Consider the following 19,776-nt stretch of genomic DNA (forward strand, 5'->3'; position numbering starts at 1 on the left):
AACAGATACACTCGAAGGAGCAAGACCTTGAGGACAACGTGACACTGTGAAATTCCTTCAAACTTCATTTGCGGCTGACAAAGGAGCTGAAATTGAATTCTCGAACATGGAAATGAGCCACACGCCTTTTTTTGTATTTTTTAAACAGTTTCCAAGCGATTCATTTTTGAGCAGATCCGTCCCAGAAAATTCCCAATCCTTCTCTTTAAGCCGGCTGTAATGAGTTAATCTACAACAGAGGAATGATTTCCTTGTGTGACTAAGACAGTAAGCAGACAGAAGGAGGCCTAATTAAACTTGTAACATCTGCCTTCTGAGCTCTAAATGCGTCTACAGGCTATAAGCATCTCTCGCTCCACTTCCTCCGCTCTTATTTCAGGCAAAGAAGGGTAAATAAGGAATCAGCCTGCTCGCAAACAATGCAACTAATCTTCTCCAAGTGGCATCATCATCATTATTACCATAAGCAGAGACTGTGGTGAGACAGAGTGCTCTAAAATATTCATTGCATCTTCTTCCAGATAAACTTCCACAGCTGATGGTGGAGGGAAGGAGGGGAAACCGGGGGAGGGTGGGAGGTCTGTGCTGGAGCACGTAGCCTGCTTACAAATTACCACCACAACCAAACTCGGACACAGCGTGAGTGAGTTGCTCCTCGTCCTCCCCTCGCTGTTGCACCGCTCTGCCTCTTTTCACACGAGCCATCTTCGCGGGAGGATCGGCCGGGATCGCCTCGCCGCTGATGCTCCACTTCTGACCGACTTCCCGGCTGCTCCGCACAGCCCGAGCCCGGCCGAGCAGCAGCAGCCCTGCACGGCTCTCTGCCCCCGCTGCTATTTCAAAAGATAAATCGACAGCAGCAGACTCCGACACTGCGGGAGGCGACAGACCCAGATCCAGATCGAGCCTCTGCTACAGCCGCGGATGCAGCCCGAAGAAGGAGAGATTTGCCATGCCAGATCTGCACGGAGGAGGAAATCTTGATAAGTACGAGTCGTTTCGTTTTCTTTTCCTTTTTTTCTGCTCCTTCAAACTCGAGTCTGCTTGGTGTGGCAGTAGCGGTGACTTTGCCCTCTTACAGCCTCTCCCTGAGCCCCCCTCCTGATGCCTGACTGTATACAAACACCCGTGCTGAGAGAATAAGACTTTTATCGCCGAGCGCGGCTCATCAGCGACAATAAAAAAAGACTTTACTGGTCACCGACAGCGCTTCTACTTGGCGGAGGAAACGGGGGGGAAAAAACAAAAAACAACCCCTCAGTACTTGCTGTAAATCGAGCCAGGAAGATCGAGCCCAAGTGCAAGACGAATGGTTTGGGTAACTAAAAGCTTTGCTTTACTTTACTAACAGGCATCCTCGGATGAAGCCACAATACCTGCTGTTAATGGGGCGGTTATGAAACAGGTGTTGCAGAGAAGCGCTTTAATAGAGATCGTTAAAGGATGCAGGACGTCTCAAAGCAGCGCTGCGTGCTGGGCAGCTCCAAATAACCACATTTCAACCCGAAAGAAAGAAAGAAAAATGTGTTAACTGTGTAGAAATACAACAGAGAGACCGTCGGGAAACTCTGGGGCTGTTACCTGATAAATCAACAGATGTTTTAATGTCTGGGGAGAGGATTTATTCAGCATTATCAGAGGCTGCTCACCTCTGACTCTATTAATTAATGGGTTTGCACATAATGGCTCAGATGCTGTCCCGATGCCCTTGGTGCTCCTGTGCCACCTGTGATAAGTTGTGAAGGATTTTTGTCTGAGGAAAATTACTGCTCCGCGGTGGGTGTTTTATGGAGATGATCTGTAGGTGCAGACAAATTAATCTTTGCTCTACATGCATTTGTGTTCAACCGGGGATCACCTAGTATTAATAGGAAACAAATGCAAGTGGCAACCCCACCCCCTTTGCTTCATTTCCGTCAGTGTGTGTGTGAGTGTGTGCTGGAAAGAATTGAAGTGCTTTTTGGATGATTACCTATTCAATAGTGTACAGGGTGTGCACTCATGCCTTATGTGAGGAAGACAAGAGGTGGATACATTTCTGGGAAAAAATGGATTTTTAATGCTAATACACAAATATTTAAGCTGCACACTATTATGTGCCATTACTCATGCTTACAGTGGAATAGGCTGCCTCACCTTGTCAACAGCAGTGTCACTTCCCAGACAGCAGAATGATGAATTTGGTCGTTATTGATGAGCTGAGTGGACACATGGGCTGTCATCCCGGTCTCTCACTCAGAGCAGAATAAATTACACCGCGTTGACAGGGAGTCAAAACATAAACGGCGGCTGACGGATAGATTTGCAGGGTAAAAATTTAAGGTGCCTGTGGAATAACCCGAAAGCCACGACCTCCTGAAAGCCGGCTGCAACTGTAGATGTGAACTTCTTCAACCCTCCTCCTCCTGCTCCTCTCCTGCAGGCTGGGGTTGTCCCCCAAGAAACAAATTTAAATTCCAATATCCTCTCAATCTGCGGCTTGGTGAAATTTATTCAATTTTGTGGAAATGATAATCAAGTTTCCGTGTGCGGTGAGACAAAAGGCTTCACAGACAATCAGACATTGCTGGCATGATCCACGCCTGTCCTCCCACCATCCCTCCGGGGAGATTAATCAGTCGAGATCGTTCCTTTCCTCATCTCTTTGATTCATCTGATTCAGAACAAACCTTTAATGTCTGTGATTCTTCAATAGCCGCCGTGATGAATGCATCTGGATTCATCCAGACCGAGCAGGCTCGTGAAACGCACGCGTTCATGTAAGTGGGTGGAAGTCACTTTCTATCTGCATTTGACTCTTTTCCTTCTTCATCGCTTTCACCCCCTCTCTCCCTGAGCTTATTTATGAACTATTACCATCATGCAGTAACACTTTATTAGGCATGTAGACAGCCAAAAGGCCTATTAATCTTTCACTTGCGGTCTTATTCTCCTCTTTCTCTCACTCTCCCCCCCCCCACACACACACTATCTCAAAACCCTTTTTTTACCCAGTGGAGTTCTTCAGCCCTCTTCAATGATGGCAGAGCTCCTGTTAGTCTTACAGTGGGGGAAGTGATGTGTCTTCCATTGGCAAGATATCAATACACATTTTTCACGGAGAGACTTTTCTCAGAGGCCGCGATCATGCTGACAATCTCTCGCTCGATCACGCTCAACTGTTGCTGTTAGGACACATCTGAGTTGGTAATGATTTTATATTATAATGCCATCGATCCGGTTGATGGGTTGACACCCGGGAGTGGTGCTGGGCAGATAACAGACAGTCCAGTGGTGTGTGCTGTGCTTTTCAGCTAAATACGATAAAGAGACATTGGTTCGACTGCACTGTAAAGTCAGTGATTATTTCTCATGCTGAAATCAATACTGGGGTTTATACTGTCTGTGGCTGAGATAGGAGCTGTGACAAAATAACATGAAACCTCATTTTCAGCCAAATTAGCATTGCCAGCCTGCACTCACACGAATGACACGAGACGATCGCATCTCTGAACAAATAGCAAAAATATCAATATTCATCCGAAATGATAGGGGAATTTGGGATGATTAAAGGCTGCAGCACAGTATGAGAATAAACACGGCGCGCTATAGAGACAAAGAAAAGGCTTTGACAGGGCACCTAGCTGCGCCTGAATGCAATTAATTAATAATGAATAAGCTGAGAAAAAAAAAAAGGATCAGAAACAATAAACAGAAAAAAGTAACAGCTGAGAACTTCGGGGGGGAAAAAAATCTCTGATCTCCGAAACAGCAGCAATGTTAGGACCTTTATGGAAAATGAAGACTGTTTAATTCAAAGAGCTGCAGAGGGGGAAAAAAAACAATTTAATAGGCTTCCCAGCTTGAGCAGCCAGGGTGGATGTAGCTCTGGCCAAAGATGAAGGGTTCTCACTGCTTACTCTGCAGCTATTGTCTTTAACCATAGCAACCCGCATTAAATTATTTTACATGTTTGTTTTCAGGGGGGGGATAAAAAAAAACAAAACAAGCATGTTCTTATCCTGCAGATTTGTCGGCTTTACTGGGGACAGATGGCACCAAGCACATCGATGTGAGCAGACTCTGAATTTTGTCGATGCAACAGATTTCCCACAGTGTATCTGTGTATTTCTCTTTCAGGCATGGTGCCTACGCCCCAGGTGTGCGTATCAACCCTGGTCACGGTGAGCACGATGGCAGTGGTGGACCTCTACTTGCTGGAGCAGAGCATGCTGGGAGCTCGGGGTCTTTCAGGACCTAGCGTGTGGCAATATGTGGCAGTGTTGCTGGGCGATTTGGGCTTCCTGCTCGCGCTGCGCTTCGTCTCAGCTGGCGTGGTGTCTGAGGCGCGGTCGCCACGGCGTGGATTTGCCAACGCCCTCTGGTTCCTGTTCCTGTCCCTGCTCCAGCTCAAGCTCTTCTTCGTCTGCCACAACTACAGGCAGGAGCGTCGGCCACCTGATCCTCTGGCCAGAAAGACCCTGACGCTGCTGCTGTCCATCTGTCTACCCTCCCTGTTTCTCATCCTGACAGGAGCTGACCACATGACCCCGCAGCGGAGGAAGCAGGAGGTGCGGGGCCGGCTCCTGTGGGTGGTGGTTGACTTGCTGGATGTGTTGGACCTGCAGGCGGGGCTGTGGGAAGCCCAAGGAGGGTCTGCAGCCGGTACTGGAGGGATTGTAGAGCAGAGGCTGCCCATTTGGGCTGAGGGTCTGGTTTTCTTTTACTGCTATGCCCTCCTGCTGCTGCTGCCGTGTGTGGCACTCACAGAGCTGGGAGCCACTGGTCTGCCAGGACAGAGAGGACCCCGCAAGGAGGCTTTGTACCCTTGGCTTAGCTTGGTCACTATCAATATTTTCACCTTAGCCCTGAGGGGTGCAGGGATGCTGTGGTATAGGGACCCCCGCGTGTCCACTGTGTTTCTGGGCAAGAACCTGCTGGCTCTGGCTGTGAAGCTGAACTCAGCCTGGGAGAGACATAAACAGGAGCGCGGTGCTGCAGGAGGCGGGACTGTGGCAGGAGCAGAACCGGGAGACCTGACCTTGCCAAACCCGGGTACAGAGCAGGGAGAGGGCCAGGCCCAGGGGAAAGCTCCTCCCTCTAATTATCACACACTGTCTCATTCTCAAAGCCACTCGCTCTCCCACGTCAGCTTGGAGCCCACAGCGACGCCTTTAGGACCCTCTTTCATCTCCCATGAACTTTAGAGAATCACTCTGAACGTGCACGCATGCACGCATGCACACAGGCGTGCACCACAACCACAGTGAAAATTCACGCTGGTATCACATCCAAACAGATAACTGTACTGAATTTCAGTACAACAGCAGAGGTTATAATGCAGAACTGTGGAATTGCATTTGGCAAGCTTGGCTTTGTGCACATCTTGTTGTGCTCAGAATAACTCTAAAAGCAGTGCTGTGATTTGTGGATGTGTATTTTTAAAAGTCAACACTGTGAACCCATCTGTCAGATTGTAAAGACTTTTTCAGAAATGTGTGCTGAAGTCTGCTATTGTTCATCGTGGTTTAATCTTGATTTAACTGTCATCACATTTGTGGAATTGCATTGTCAGATTTGTTTCTCCCCCCCCCCCTTTTTTACAGAATTCTGCTTTCCTTATAAATATCTGCTATCACTGATTCATTGCAGCCGTTTAGGGGCGAGAAACAGAAATTTGTTGCTCAGATTCATGAGGTTTCAGGAAAAGAAAAAAAAAAAAATCAGACTCGACTCTCTTCTGCCAAAAGACCATTAGATGCCAAAACATAGCTTCTGACCTTCCAGCGTACATTTTCTCACTTCACTTCACAGGGTACTTTTACAGAGAAAACTTTAATACACAGAAGTGGTGATTCATTTTTTTCCTTCAATACCACAGAGCCAACATTCAAAAGCCATCTACCACTAAGAACTCTTCACTGTGCTTCAGTATGTTAATGCACAGTCTAACCTGATGACCCTTTAAATCAAAGTCTAATCACAATTGCAGGTGATTCTACTTTAAGATTTCCTTTTTTTACATGCCCGAAGAGGTACAATTATACAGTTTTTCACAATATTGTAATAGGATGAGGAGCTCAGATTTTTTTCCCCTCTTGTATTCTATAATAGATTTAATTTTCCCATGACTTCCCAGATATATTCTGCAGGGTCCCTGCACCAAGGTTGTTCTCTCATTGATATTATGTACTAGTTTGTCTTGTCTGGAAGAAAATGTTAATGAGAGGAATCAGTCACTTTGTCATTTAGTTGGAGTGAAAACCTGCAGACTCACGGGCATCACCGTAGAACATCTCTAAACTTTGTTTACAATTTTTATGGCATGTTTTATCTAACTTAAATGCACATCAGTTAGGTAGACTTCACTTCAACATCTGGCAAATATACAAATGTGTCAACGTTTCCTGTTTGAATCATCCAGCAGCAATTTTGACAAACAACAAAATGTACGCAAGTCAAGTTGCCAGCTACAAAAGACGCTGTTTGCAGTAATGCAATCTTTCATCGGCTGGGCTTAAAGGTGGGCATCGAGCATTTTGCGTCATCTTTGTGTACAGTACAGCTCTTTTTTTACTAAATTGTTTACCAAGACTGAATACCAATGTAAGTAATCCCTTTAGAGGTTCAAAATGCATTTAAAACTCGTGTTTTTTGTGATCTCTTCTTGTCCTAAAGTGTCATTCATTCCAGCCATGTATCCAACCGTCAAATGTCTTTTTTCATTTTATATATAAAAAAAAGAATCATCTTTTTAATTCCATTTCAAAAATGGGTGAATCCATTCATTCACAAACTTATCAAGATGTCGGGCAAACGTGGGAGTGTGGGTCAGAGCGGCAGGCGTAAAGGATGTACAGTACAGTCAAGTGCCTTGTTTCCTCATGGTGCAACGAGCCCCTGGGTTCTCGTACACATTATGTGTACCATGTGGAACTTGGACATATGCCATGTGTATACTGTGAAGTTATTCCACAGCTGTTTTCAGCTACACCTCCAGGACAGACTGCAAACTAATAAAGTATTTCATAGTCGCCTAGTGTTGACAGTTCATTGGCCATTACAAAGAGGCATTATTGGCAGAAAATCGCGCGCGCACACACACACACACACACACACACACACACACGCACACACACAAACAGAAGGAGTCGGTCCAAATTATTCAAGTCCAAGAGACCTCAGAGGCAAATAATCGCCGCCTCCTTGCAAAACCTCCACTATATTAAAGTCAATCAGCTCTCATTGTGCAGTCACAGGAAATTGCATGTTTTTATGTTGTCCTCATGCTGAACTGGTTAAGCGAATGGAAGCCTCCCGAAATGTTCTCGGCACAACAGCTCGCTCTTTGCTCCATGGAGCGGCACACTGACGAAAGGCCGTCATTTATCACAATTATGCCAGTGGCCCCATCAGCTCAGATCCTCTCGCGGTAATCCTTGAGTGTGCTGTTGTGTTGTCTGCCGTTAATGCTGAGAGAGGGAGAAGTCTTGATGCGATGGGGTGCGCATGTCAAGAGTTGTAGTAAGTGCGTGTGATGTTTTTCAGAGGGAACCGGCTCTTTGCTCACAGCGGCTATGAATGCACCCATCAGCCTGTCCTCTGAGCTTTAATGGTCCTATTAATTGAAATTGAGGCTATCTGTCAAAATGCAAGTGCTCATTCTCGCTGCTTTATGCTTGATTTACAGGCTGTATTTACAGGATGTATTAAGACTAATGTACATGCTTCACCACAGAAAGAAATTCATTTAAAGTTTCTGTGGGGAATTTTTCTCCAGTTCAGATACACTTTTAAGGAAAAACCACAGAGGGATCTCGAGTGTAGTAGACAGCATCCAGCTCTCGCCTACCCTCTTTCTTTCATCTCCCTCTACTTTGCCCACTCTACATTTCAAACACATGCATTCTGGATACAGTCCCTTTTGGGCACCTCTTCATATTTCTATTATACTAAAAGCAGCAGCTACATAGGCAGCTGCCTCTGCAAATGACTACCTCCTAGAATTTGTTACACCTGTTAGACTCTGAATACAATGCTCAGCATTTTCCCTCAGCTCCCACCAACTCCCATAACCTGAAGAAAAGTGCTCGAGCTGCGCACCTATTTCCATTCTTCTTTTGCCGCTCTTTCCGGTGCTCCTTATTCTTCCCTTCCTCTCGCCTGTGCTAATTTCACTCTAGCCTGTAATTATTCTCATGTACCAGAGCTGTCACTTTTCCCTTTTTTTGTCCTGTATTCCTTCTTTTATTTTTCTCGTTTGTTTAAATTTGCCCTGCAGCCGACAGGCAGCCTACCTCTCTGCACTTCCCCTGTCAAGAGTGGTTAGTCAGAGACAAGGAGAAAAAAAAAAAAAGCTGAGGGGGAGAGGCTGGCTAAGATTAAAGGAACGGGGCTACTGCCTGAAGCAGAGTGGCTGCTGACTGCCATTTATTTAGCGTTTGCTCCACACACACAGTGAGCTTGATGGAACAAGAGAACAGACAGAGACAAATACACACAACACGCTGCTTCGACAACAATGACATCTCAAACAGTCCAGAAGGAGGCACCTTTAGACAAACATATGGCTTTGTTTTGCTTGGTTGAGCACTTCGTTGCAGCCCATCTCACCTCATTACCCCTGACGTGGCGACAGCTACAGTATGCCTACGAGCTCATACCCACCTCTTCTGGCAAAAAAAAAAAAAAAAAAAAGGAGACGCATTTAACAGACAGATGTCTAAATCATTCATCAGAGCACGCACACCATCAGCAATGCTGCTTTTGGAGAGAACTTCAAAGTATACTCTAACAGAAAGAAATGATGCAAAAGAATCTGAGACTCTTATGATATGCAATGCAATAGTGGAGACAAACGCATACTAATACAGGTCTCAGACGTTAAGGTGACATTTACGTAATGCCGAAATTACATAAAGTCAAAAAAAAAAAAGAACAAAGGTCGAAATGATCAGCCACTTAATAGAAAGTTAGATACTAACCACTTTGAGAATTTAAAAAAATCGTTATGTCAAATCAATTAGTGCCAATTTGCTGATAATTTCACTTTTTCAGATTTGAAGATTTGCTGCAGTTCTGTATTATACTGCACTCTAAAAAGTGTGGGAGAAAAATATTAAGAAAAAAAATAATGCCAGCGTCTCCCTGTTAAAGTAAATATGACTGTATCATGAGTATGAGCATCAATTAAGCATCAAAATCAACTTAAGTGTAATTTATGCAGGGTAGTCTGTTTCACAATAACACCGAATTAGATTATGCTTATTGTTGCATCTGCGTGTAATCATTCATCCGTGGTGCAGCTGTTACAAATGGGGATCATTTGCTACTTTATAATTTGCTAGTCGCACTAAACCAAGTAATGTATTATGATTAATTTCCTGACTGCATTCGTTATCCTTTTTCTAAGCACACCACCCTCCTCAGCCCCTGCCTCTAGGTCTACAGAGGAGACACCGGGGCATTCCCGAGCGAGCCGAGGGACAATCTTTCCAGCGAGTGTCAGGTCTCGCTGGGTCCCTCTTCCTGTTGGCCTGAAATATCTAATCTAAGAAGTGTCCAGGAGGCCTCCTAGACAGATATTTAAACCATGTAAGCTGACTCAGTTTCATTTTGGAGAGGCAGCGGCTCTACTTTGAGCTCCTCATCCTATCACATCCTTTATTAAATCTGCAAAGAAAGTAAAGCTAAAAAAGCAGCAGAGTAAAAAGTGTTAGAAATTTGAAATGAAGATATGTGGAAATAAAATGGAATTTGTCAAAAGTACAATTAACTCTTCACTATACCTCGATGTAGCACTACAGTAAGTAAATTTACTTGGTTATTACTAAATTTAATCACGTTCTGGAAGTTGGTCTGATACAAAAAAAAAAAAAATCAGCCAGTTTGTAAGCTTTATATAGGGTCTACCCAGAGCAAGCAAGCTGCTTTGCAACCCACCTCCTTCCTAGTTCCACCCTCATGTGTGTTTGACCTTACTGATGTCATAGCTGTTTGTCAGTATGAGGGCTGCTTTGTTATCTGCTCGGGTCTTACTGTTGCTGCTCTCCTCTGGTCTGGCTTTCTGCATATTTATGAAAAGTTGGGGAACAGAGCCAAACACAAATTACTGCAGATGGAAATAACAACCTCCCTTTTACTATAGAGGTCCTGACAGCAATGCAGTTTAATCCTTTAAGCCCTACACTATCTGTTGTTAAATTTATACCTGAAAAACATCCCCAGATTTGTTCAGTAAGAGCTGTAAAAATGAAAGTCAAAAATTGATAACCCAGGGCTGTTTGGATAAAAGTGACTTGGAAGAATTCTGAAATATAGCCGTCGTCGGGTCTTCGTCATCAGTGTATTAGTGACCTTAAAGAATTCCAGAAAAAAAACATGGCCTTTTTAATTGTGCCTAATCGAAACTGTAAATTAGTGTCAAATACCACCCATAAAGTAATGATGGAATCCCAGCTCCTCAAAGGGCCACTTGGGCATGCCTCCAAAAGCACGTAACCCCCCACAGGGATTTAAATTTCTGGTCTGTATAGTCAATTTTTCTATTCATGACAAATGTACAGAGGTTAATGGGAATTAAATTCTCTTATTTAAATATTCCGCAAATGTGTTTAAACCGCACACTTTAATAGGTACACCGGTTAAACTGTTTGATAAAACGAAGATCTAGTCAGTCAATCACATGGCAGCATTTAGGGCGCGTAGACATGGTGAAGACAAAGTTCAAACTTAACGTCAGAATTGGGAAGACAGGTCACTAAAGTGATTTTGAACACGGCATGGCTGTTAATGGCAAAAAGGTTGTTCTGAGTACTTCTGAGTACACAGCTATCTCTAGGGTTTACAGAGAGGTCTGAAAAAGAGAAAATATCCACTGAACACTTGTCATTGTCAGAGGTCAGAGGAGTATGGCTAGACTGCTTGCAGCTTGTAGAAAGGCAGTAGTAACTCATAACCCCAAGTTACAACCAAACTATGCAGAAGAGCATCAAATGCACAAAACATTGAACCTTGAAGCACAAGAGCTACAGCAGCAGAAGACCACACCCATCAGCTATGAACAGGAAACTGAGGCTACAATTCACACAGACTCACCAAAACTGGACAAATGATTGGAAAAAGGTTACCAGGTCAGATGAGTCTCTATTTCTTATTCTAGATTTAGGGGCGTGACTATTTTCATTGACGGGTGAGTGAGACTCCAGGACCGTAATGTTCAGTTGTTCAGGTACGTAGCTTTTGTTTTAAGCCCAAATTAAGTAGCCAAAATTAGCACCCCATTTAATATCATAAAGAATTACAGATGACCCTTCTTAGCCAAGTAAAGTGGCTTTCTACCATTAGCTGATAAGTTCCCAGGTCAACCGTGCTGTCTAAATATAGACTAGCTCCAATTATACCAGGATAGCCAGACCAAAAATGCACCATACAAGGCTTCAAAATTGCAATCCAAAAACCTATTGATGGCATCAATTTACATTATATTCATCTATCCATTGTCTTCCACATATCCAATTCAAGGTCATGAGGGGCTGGAGGTTAACACAGTGCTCATGCAGTGAGAGGCAGAGTCTATCACAGTCTAACACAGAGTGGCAGACAACCATTTACACCTATATCAATTTATAAATCACCAGTAAATCTAACATGCATATCTTTAGATGGTGGCAGGAAGCTGGGGTATCCATGCAAAGATGGGAAGAAAATTCAATTCCCACACAGAAAGACCCCAATACCCTCCTGCTGTTTTTATAACAGTTGAGTTATAAACAGGATACAGTGAGCTCCAGGCTGACTATCTGACGACACTGTACGTTGTGTGAGATTAAGGTATTGATTCAGTATATAATATACAGATATATAACCTTGATTCCTAAATAGAACTACATTTGTCTCATGTTGCAGCTACTGCGTATTTATATTGCAACCATGAAATCAAAACCTTTAAATGTGGAGGTTAAAAAGAAGGTTTTAAAAATAAAAACCAAGTGTGGTGTGAGAAAGTAAGAAAATCTCAAATTAATGGCATAAAATAGACTCAGTGGAGTCTTGTATGCATTATTTAACACAGTTCGTGCTCAAACAGAATATTCTGACAAGATACAGCGAGGAACAAGTGTTCAAAGGTGAAACAGGCCATACAAACAAAGATAGGCAGAGAAGACGAAACTGCATACTTGGTGAGGCTGGTAAAGAAACCACTATTCTTAGTTTCGGCGTCAGAGTGAGGTGTAAAAAATCCAAGCATCTTTAAAGGTAGCAAATTTGAACCGTAACATCTTTGGGAAAGGAAACGGTGCTTTCAGGGAGAAGAAAACTTTAAATATATATATATTAAAAAAAAAAAAAGTCATTTTCCCAGTGATGCAGATACATCAATACTCACGTTACTCTGACAAGAAGATGTTATAGAGGAGGAGGATTGCTCATAAATACACGATTGCTATTGTTTGAGTCTTTATGCATGTCTGATGCTTAGCTGCCAGTAAAAATATGTCAACTGTCAGTCATAAACATGGATCTTTCTATTAAAAAACAAAAGGAGTTTCAAATCAAATGTTTCAAATTTATAATGTCTCAAGTTATAGAAAATTAGAAAGCTGTAAAGGTTCATTTTCAATTAACCTTTGAAGCTCCCAAATTGCTCCAAATGTGCCAGATGTAAAATCTCAATGACCTTTAGAGTTGACTGACAGCCAGAGCGAGTTTCTTAATTCTCAGCTTTAGCTCAGGGGAACTCAGAGTCTCCAGTGTAGCTGCAGGGGAAGGAAGCTTTAAATATAATCGGTAAAAATCTTAAAATCCATTATACATCTAACTGGTAAACAGCAAAGAGAGGATAAAACTGGGTTTTCACAGTCTCTCTACACATGGTAGCAGTTAAAGTTTGGCTTCTATATTTCTGAGCAGACGATAAAAGATGGTAGATGAAAGCAGAGATCCTGTGGCTCCAGGGTGCAGTGGTTAACATATGTGCCTTACATGCGAAAGCACTCCGGTTCAAGCAGAACAAACCCTTCCTCAGGGGGTCACAAGCCCGAGCACTCCTTGTGCCAGATCAATGTTTGTGACTTGTGCCAGTCCCAAATGCACAGAAATGGAAGGGTTGTGTCAGGAAAGGCATCTGGTGCAAAATCTGCGTCAAGTCAAATATATGGATCCAGCCACTGTGCCAACCACTTGCACAATGAGAGAGCAGCGGAAAGTGCTCTCAGATGAAAGCATAGATCCACCACTTACTTTATTTTTGGACAGAAAGAATACAATTGTTTGTTTTCCAGAAAGAATCATCATTGCTGTACTACAAAAATAAAGCATATTTTCTAAAATCTGTATTAACATCTTAACGTGACGATTATCAGCTCTCAAGTTTATATATCTGAACCTTTAAGCAAACAGTTGCTTATTTACACAACCCACAGATAAAGATATAAATAGCATTCATTTGGAGTGGGAGTTTTTAAAAATCCAATATTCCTTCTGGCCATTCAGTTGTACATGCTTTAAAAAGTTCACGAGCAAACTGTGCCAACTGTTTCTGTTTGGTGCTGAGGAGGCAGTGTGCAGCACTGTTTTTTAAATCAATTATGGGACTGTAAACACCACTATAAGAGCAGCAAAACTAAATCAAGGCCAGAAGCAATGACTTTAACAATGCCGGGTTTCTCTGTAGAGCCGAGAAGCCCTGAAGCCGGAAACAAGTTTTATTCCACTAAATTATGTGAGCTGTTATTGCGGGTTTAAGACAGTCCTTCCTTTTGATTTCTAAAATCAAGTAACTGAAAAACTCACTAGACTGTAGGGGAGGAAAAATTATGTCATCTGCATAGAAACAATACAGATATTATGTTGGAAGGAAATTCTCATTAGCTTATTAATACAGACACCTAATCACATGACATGTCAAAGGTTAGTGAGAGTGATCTCTGCCTACACAGATTACTAGAGCTACCCTCGGAAAAGCTGATGGTCATTAAGTCACGACTTTATTCATATATACTGATGTGTCGTTAAGAGTAAAGGGGTCAAGTGTCATATGTAAGGGAGAAAAAGTTAAACATGTAGACATGGTCAGGACAACCTGCTGAAATCTAAGTGACTTTGTACATGGCGTGGTTGTTGGTGCCAGACAGGTTCGTCTGAGTATTTCAGAATACTGCAATTTTCCCACAAAACCATCTCTACCGTTTAGAGAGAATGGTCTGAAAAAGAGAAAATTTCCAGTGAACAGCAATTGTGGGTAAAATGCATTGTTGAGCCCAGAGGAGAATGGCCACACTGCTTCAAGATAACAGGAAAGAAACAGTGTCTTCAAATAACCATTTGTTACAACATCTCTGAACGCACAACACAAGCAGACGAGCTACAGCAGCAGAAGACCGCAGAGGGTGCCAACCCTGTAACCAAGAACAGAAAACTGAGGCTAGACTTCGCAGGGGTTCACCAATACTAGACAATACAAGGCTTGAAAATCATTGTCTGGTCTGACGAGTTACAATTTCTGTGTCAGAATTCGACATAAACAGCATGAAAGCAAGGATCCATCCTGGCTTGCATCAATGGTTCAGGCTAGTAGAGATTTAATACCAACTGAGTAGGGCTGGGCGATATGACCCAAAATTCATATCTCAATATTTTTTAGCTGGATGGCGATATAATATATATATCTCGATATTTTTTTAAAGCCATAAAGTAAGAACAAAAAGAGAGTTCTTAGTCACACTGTGTCCCAGATGTCACACGGGCACTTTTATTAACATACAGCACAGATGTACATGAAAAAAACTACTCAAAAATAAATTATGAGCATTTATTAAATAATGCTCCATAAATAAAAGAAAAGTATGTTGTTTTTGTCCATAACAAAAAGCTCACAATTGTGCAGTCAAAATGTAAACTAAAAGACGCTGAGCATAATAACATAGGCAGATTTCACAGCTGCTCTGTTCCCAACTTCTACTGCGTGACTGACAGCCTGGAGTTTGAAATCCGCTTCAGGTGCCATTTATGGTCCTTATACACACACAGTACGGTAATGTTACGTTGAAGCACAGTGCGTATTACTACGCGAGGCTCCTCGGTAGCCGTAATGCTCCGACAATCCATCAAGCGGTGCAGCTCCGTAGCTTACCAAAGTCGTACTAAAACATTTTTGACAGATTGCTGAGCGCCGTGTTCCACATAAAATCGGTTCGCGGTCATCAAGCACAAGCAGGATTCATACATAAGGCGCGCTGTCAACTTTTGAGAAAATGAAAGGATTTTAGGCTGTGCAGCCCCTGTGGGCTGCATGGCGTTTGCGTGGTTAGCTCGTTAGCGTGGTTAGCTCGTTAACACGTTGACGCCGTCCAGCCCCACGCACTGAGCGATGCGCAGTAACTCGTTAACGGAGATTTGCCGTGTTCATCTTGTCGCTGCCTGCAGGTGAAGCTATGGGGGAGGAGGGGGAGTTGTGTTCAGTGAAGGAGAGGCGAGGCGGAGTAACGTTGCGTAAAGACAAAAGTGGACGAAAGAGAGGCAAACTTGTGGCTCCACAACTATAATTATAACGTATATATCGATATAAAGGATATGGTCACATCTTATATCTCGTATAAAAATATATCGATATTTTTTTAAAAAACTCGATATATCGCCCAGCCCTACAACTGAGCATCGTTTAAATGTACAGTATTGTTCCTGACCATATCCATCCCTTTATATCCAGGGTGTACACGTCTTCTGATGGCTGCTTCCAACACGATAATGCACCATGTCAGAAAGCTCATGCCATATCAAAATCAGATCTCAATCAAGTAGAGCACGTTTGGGGTGTGAACGGGAGATTCATATCCAGCCAACAAATGCAGCAACTGTGCTTTATCAAGTCAATATGGACCAAAATATCACCCAATAAACTGAACAGTGAGCGTAGCGTACATATGAAAATCTATAAGAAAAACACTGACCAATGTTTTTTTTTCAGTGATCAAAACGCTACTGCATCAACATCAAAAATCTAGCATTCAAGCTGTGTAATAGGATTGTATATTTTAATCAAACACATAAAGTATGAGATCAGGATGCTAAAATGTTAAAAGTTTTGGCTTTTTAGCGTAAAAACAATTTTATCAATTCAATTCAATTTTATTCATATAGCGCCAAATTGCAACAACCGTTGCCTTAAGGTTACTTATATTGTAAGGTAAAAACCCTACATTATCACAAAGAAAGCAGAGAAAACCCCAACAATCATATGAGCCCCTATGAGCAAGTGCTTTGGCGACAGTGGGAGGGAAAAACACCCTTTATACAGGAAGAAGCCTCCAGCAGAACCAGGCTCAGGGAGGGGCAGCCATCTGCCACGACTGGTTGGGGTTGGGGGAGGAAGACACGACATTTTTGTTAGTGTGTTGTCATTATCTTTGCGGATCAAGTTAGCTCATTTTATTATTAAATAGGAGAAAATATTTGTTATAGAGAAAAGTGTTTAAAATGATCTAAAATCTTTGGGGTTTAAGCCCCAAATGTAAGTCCAGGCCTGTCATAGAGACCAGGCTAAGTTAAGCTATTCGTTACTAACCCTGGTAAGTAAATGAATTACCTGAATTTAAGCTATTAGAAGCAGTGCGCAGCCACCAGATTTTTATGTTGTGGTTAATGTTGTTCAACTGGTGACAGCAGAATATAGAAGAGCTACAGTAATGGTGCAGCTATTGATGATGTCATCTAAGAGAAATACGATATTTTCGATTGATTTCACTTATAAAGCTACCTTCCGTGATATTATAAATCATGTGGTGCTCGCTTTTCTGGCAATTATGTACATTTTTCCATTCTCTTGTCTGAGTGTCGTCATTATGTCACAGAGATGGATTAGCTGTGAGAATTGATCTGGTTTCCAAGTGTGCAACAGCATCCACGGCTGATGAGTACTGTCCATTAAAGAGGCTAACTGAACCATTTGTATGTAGAGAATGAGCCTTTGGGTTGCTTTCTTTCTATCTCTCAAAGGACAATTAAACTTTAATTCCTCAATGGCTATTAAAGCTGCAGCAGATAGAACCTTTTATGGCATAAAATAAAATCTAAACTTTACAAGAAAAATTCAACGCAGATGCAATTTTGTGATCAGAAACAAAGAGGAGCATCAGCAGTGAATGGCCAAGTAAATTCTGCCTCTGCTATTCTTATCCACTCTCTTCACTTTGATCATTGCTCAGTGCTCGAGGACTGCTGACTTATTTTATTATTGTACCGGCCAATTCATACATTTTTGTAGTCGGAATTGGCGTCAGTGGGGAAAAAGTTGTAGTGGTGCATCCCTGAGCAATAAAAAACAAGACTACCTCAGCTGTCTCTGTGGAGCAATTGAAGCAGAAAGAAGTACAGAAGAATTTAAGACAAAACCTTCGCAGGTTCAATCCCTTTTCATCAGCCTGCTTGTAAAGAGTGAGGCTAATGTATATGGACAGGTGCTGCTGTGGGTGGAGGTGTTGGTGTGTTTGGCCTGGAAACTGTGAGAAAATAGTTGCAGACTGAGGCAGTGTGTGGCACCCACCTGCGCAATAGAGCTGTGCGACTAGAATAAGAATGGGAATATGAATAGGGAGGAGAAGGAGGTGGGGATGTACGATGAGGTGACTGAGGGGAGAGAGGCAACTATGTGACTGGCAAAGTGAAAATAGGAAAGGATCGGGTTGCTTTGCGGTTAATGAGTGCTGTGTTCAGAAGGTCGGTTGATAAAATGAAGCACTGCTCCTTCAATTAAGTGAATACTTGTGATTACTCAGAGCGAACAGATAGAACAACAAGTGAAATCGGGAGTAATTTTACCTGTCCCAGAATGGGGCCTAGCGGAGGTCCAGGGGCAGCCTGTCCTGACCTCACTATAGCCCGGATTACATTGCCTGTATCCAATTTCTTCACAGCCTTGGCTGCTTTGGAGATCTTTGACATCCTGGTCTGTCTGGAAAGTCTTAAATCTGCCTCCAAGTCAACTGAGAATCCATCCACTGAAAATGCACAAGAAAAACAAACAAATTAGGTTTTTCGAGCATATACAACAGCAACAAATTATTCACACGCCAGGCTCATTAAAACATCATACACCCAAGTCGATACGGATATCCAGAGGCAAAACCCGAGCCTTTCCATTCTGCAGCGGGCGAGTAATTAAAAAAATCTTTGCCTTCGATCGGCTCAGTTAGAGCCACTTTCCTGGAGGTGTTTGCAGTGTGGATCAGCAGCTGAGTGAGATGCCTGCCACGTTGGAGAGCCTAAGAACTAGCAGGATTTAAACTTCACTAAGAAGAAAAAAAAAAATAAATCATGGAGCGCATGCCAAAAACGCCTCCATCGCCTCACTTCTGTTTGAGACTTAACAGTCTGTGCTCCGTCAAAGCTTCCCCTGCATCTGTAGAGGTCAAGGATAGAAGAGGGATGTGTATTCATAAAAATACACGGAGAAGGTGCGGATGTGTCACCGCCTCGTACGAATGCAAAGAGGGGTCGGCTCTCTTCGTTCCACCTTAAAATGCATTTGCCAAATCAGGAGACAATTAGCAGAGTGGGAAGAATGGCCTGAACTCCTGGCCTTTCTCTGGGGAAGCAAAAGACATAAAAGAGTCTTATAATCCCCTGCTAGAATAAAAGTGATACTGACACAGCTGTAGGAAAAAAAAAAGGGGGGGGGGGTTGGGGGGAGATCATTGACTGTAGCCAAGGGACAAATACAAGTTTTAAAGTTGAGACTTGTGATTCAGGGGAACCCTGCATTCAATAAAAATAAGTACTTGAGGGGAGGGAAGGGGTCCAGCAATGATTCATTGTAGGCAACAGAGGGTATCCAATTAGATCAACAGAAGAGACAGTACCAGAAAGATATATGGGACCTCACGCTGCTTCAGAGCAACAAACAGTGGGAAGCTACACCCAAGAAAAGTTGCGATTCTATGTGGATTGCTGATTATCCAGCAGCCGTTAAAGTGCAGCCACTGTGAGGCAATATTTGTAAGGGCATTAAGGTTATATGCACGCTGCAGAAAGAGTCCCAAACAGAATCCATTTAGTCTGGATTCCCTGAATAGCTGTCTTTACAATGTGACTCACATACGCTGCTACTTTTCTGAGGTCAATTTCACAGTACTCACCTAATGTGCTCAGCTACTTCATTGTAGAAAATTGTTGGCAGTCAGATAAATTTTGGAGGCAGTTAAAAATGCAGAGAACCAGTATGCATTAAATCTGAAGTGAGAAAAGCCACTTCTGTTATCAAACAATGACTCATGAAAAACTCATGAATGCTTAACTGGCGAGCTTAGATAAATAACTCAAACACCAATTTGACAGAGGGGGGAAAAAAACACAATAACTGACCAATAAAATGACACACTGCACCATCCACAGAGAGTGAGGCTTAACAGTGTGCTGAGGGTTGCTGTTCCTAAACAGTTAGGGCCAGCATCACATGTTGGGTTTAATTCCAATTTGGAGCAATGGGAATAACGCCTCTGCGAGCGGGGAAATGACAACGTCATGCTTTAATGCACCGCAACTCCAATCTCTGTTGGAGTATGAATAATAAAACTGCAGTTCCCTCGCAAAATGAAATCACTCATCACAAGGCCAAGCAGTGAACGCTGGAGAAGAACTGACCTACATAAGGCAACACAACTGCACTGACTGTGCGTTTCATCCAGCACAATTTACATTAGAGTAAAGGAATGAAGCTGCATTAACAGCGCAGAAGCAGGAAAACATGGTTCAAGGCTGCATGAAAAGCCTCAATCAGAGCTAGCTTAATGCTTTTGCTGT

The 19,776-nt window shown here is 42.8% G+C and overlaps 2 protein-coding genes across 6 annotated transcripts in view; one reads left to right on the forward strand and one right to left on the reverse strand.

The window, feature by feature from the left end:
• The window catches only part of mrpl11 (mitochondrial ribosomal protein L11), a 61,355-nt gene that overhangs the window by 21,356 nt on the left and 20,223 nt on the right, over positions 1-19,776 (reverse strand). For 2 of the 3 annotated variants that reach the window (XM_084949588.1, XM_084949579.1), the window contains exon 2: positions 17,797-17,975. In XM_084949588.1, the coding sequence (XP_084805714.1) occupies positions 17,797-17,919 (123 nt within the window). In that variant the 5' untranslated portion in view covers positions 17,920-17,975. Of the gene's footprint in view, positions 1-461; positions 758-17,796; positions 17,976-19,776 lie in introns of those variants that run through there. The other variant, XM_084949594.1, reaches the window with a different exon arrangement.
• On the forward strand, positions 760-8,380 carry tmem265 (transmembrane protein 265). Of its 3 annotated transcripts, none has more exons than XM_084949560.1 (2): positions 760-987; positions 4,120-8,380. In XM_084949560.1, exon 2 carries the CDS (start codon positions 4,122-4,124, stop codon positions 5,184-5,186), a length of 1,065 nt encoding a protein of 354 aa, XP_084805686.1. In that variant the 5' UTR covers positions 760-987; positions 4,120-4,121; the 3' UTR covers positions 5,187-8,380. The 3 variants fall into 3 exon arrangements, with proteins under 3 accessions (XP_084805686.1, XP_084805679.1, XP_084805694.1); XM_084949553.1 differs by having other exon boundaries at positions 894-1,318; XM_084949568.1 differs by lacking the exon at positions 760-987 and adding an exon at positions 1,326-2,759.

The sequence above is a fragment of the Perissodus microlepis genome, chromosome 2 (genome assembly GCF_051167445.1).
Source record: "Perissodus microlepis isolate ML-2025 ecotype Zambia chromosome 2, ASM5116744v1, whole genome shotgun sequence".
In the NCBI taxonomy this organism is placed as follows: Eukaryota; Metazoa; Chordata; class Actinopteri; order Cichliformes; family Cichlidae; genus Perissodus; species Perissodus microlepis.

Bases quoted from the DNA above. Each gene is read 5' to 3' on its own strand.
- tmem265 (XM_084949568.1), top strand. From the start codon at position 2,708: ATGCATCTGGATTCATCCAGACCGAGCAGGCTCGTGAAACGCACGCGT. The intron at 2,760-4,119 runs GTAAGTGGGTGG...TTTCTCTTTCAG, and splicing joins CGTGAAACGCACGCGTTCAT to GCATGGTGCCTACGCCCCAG.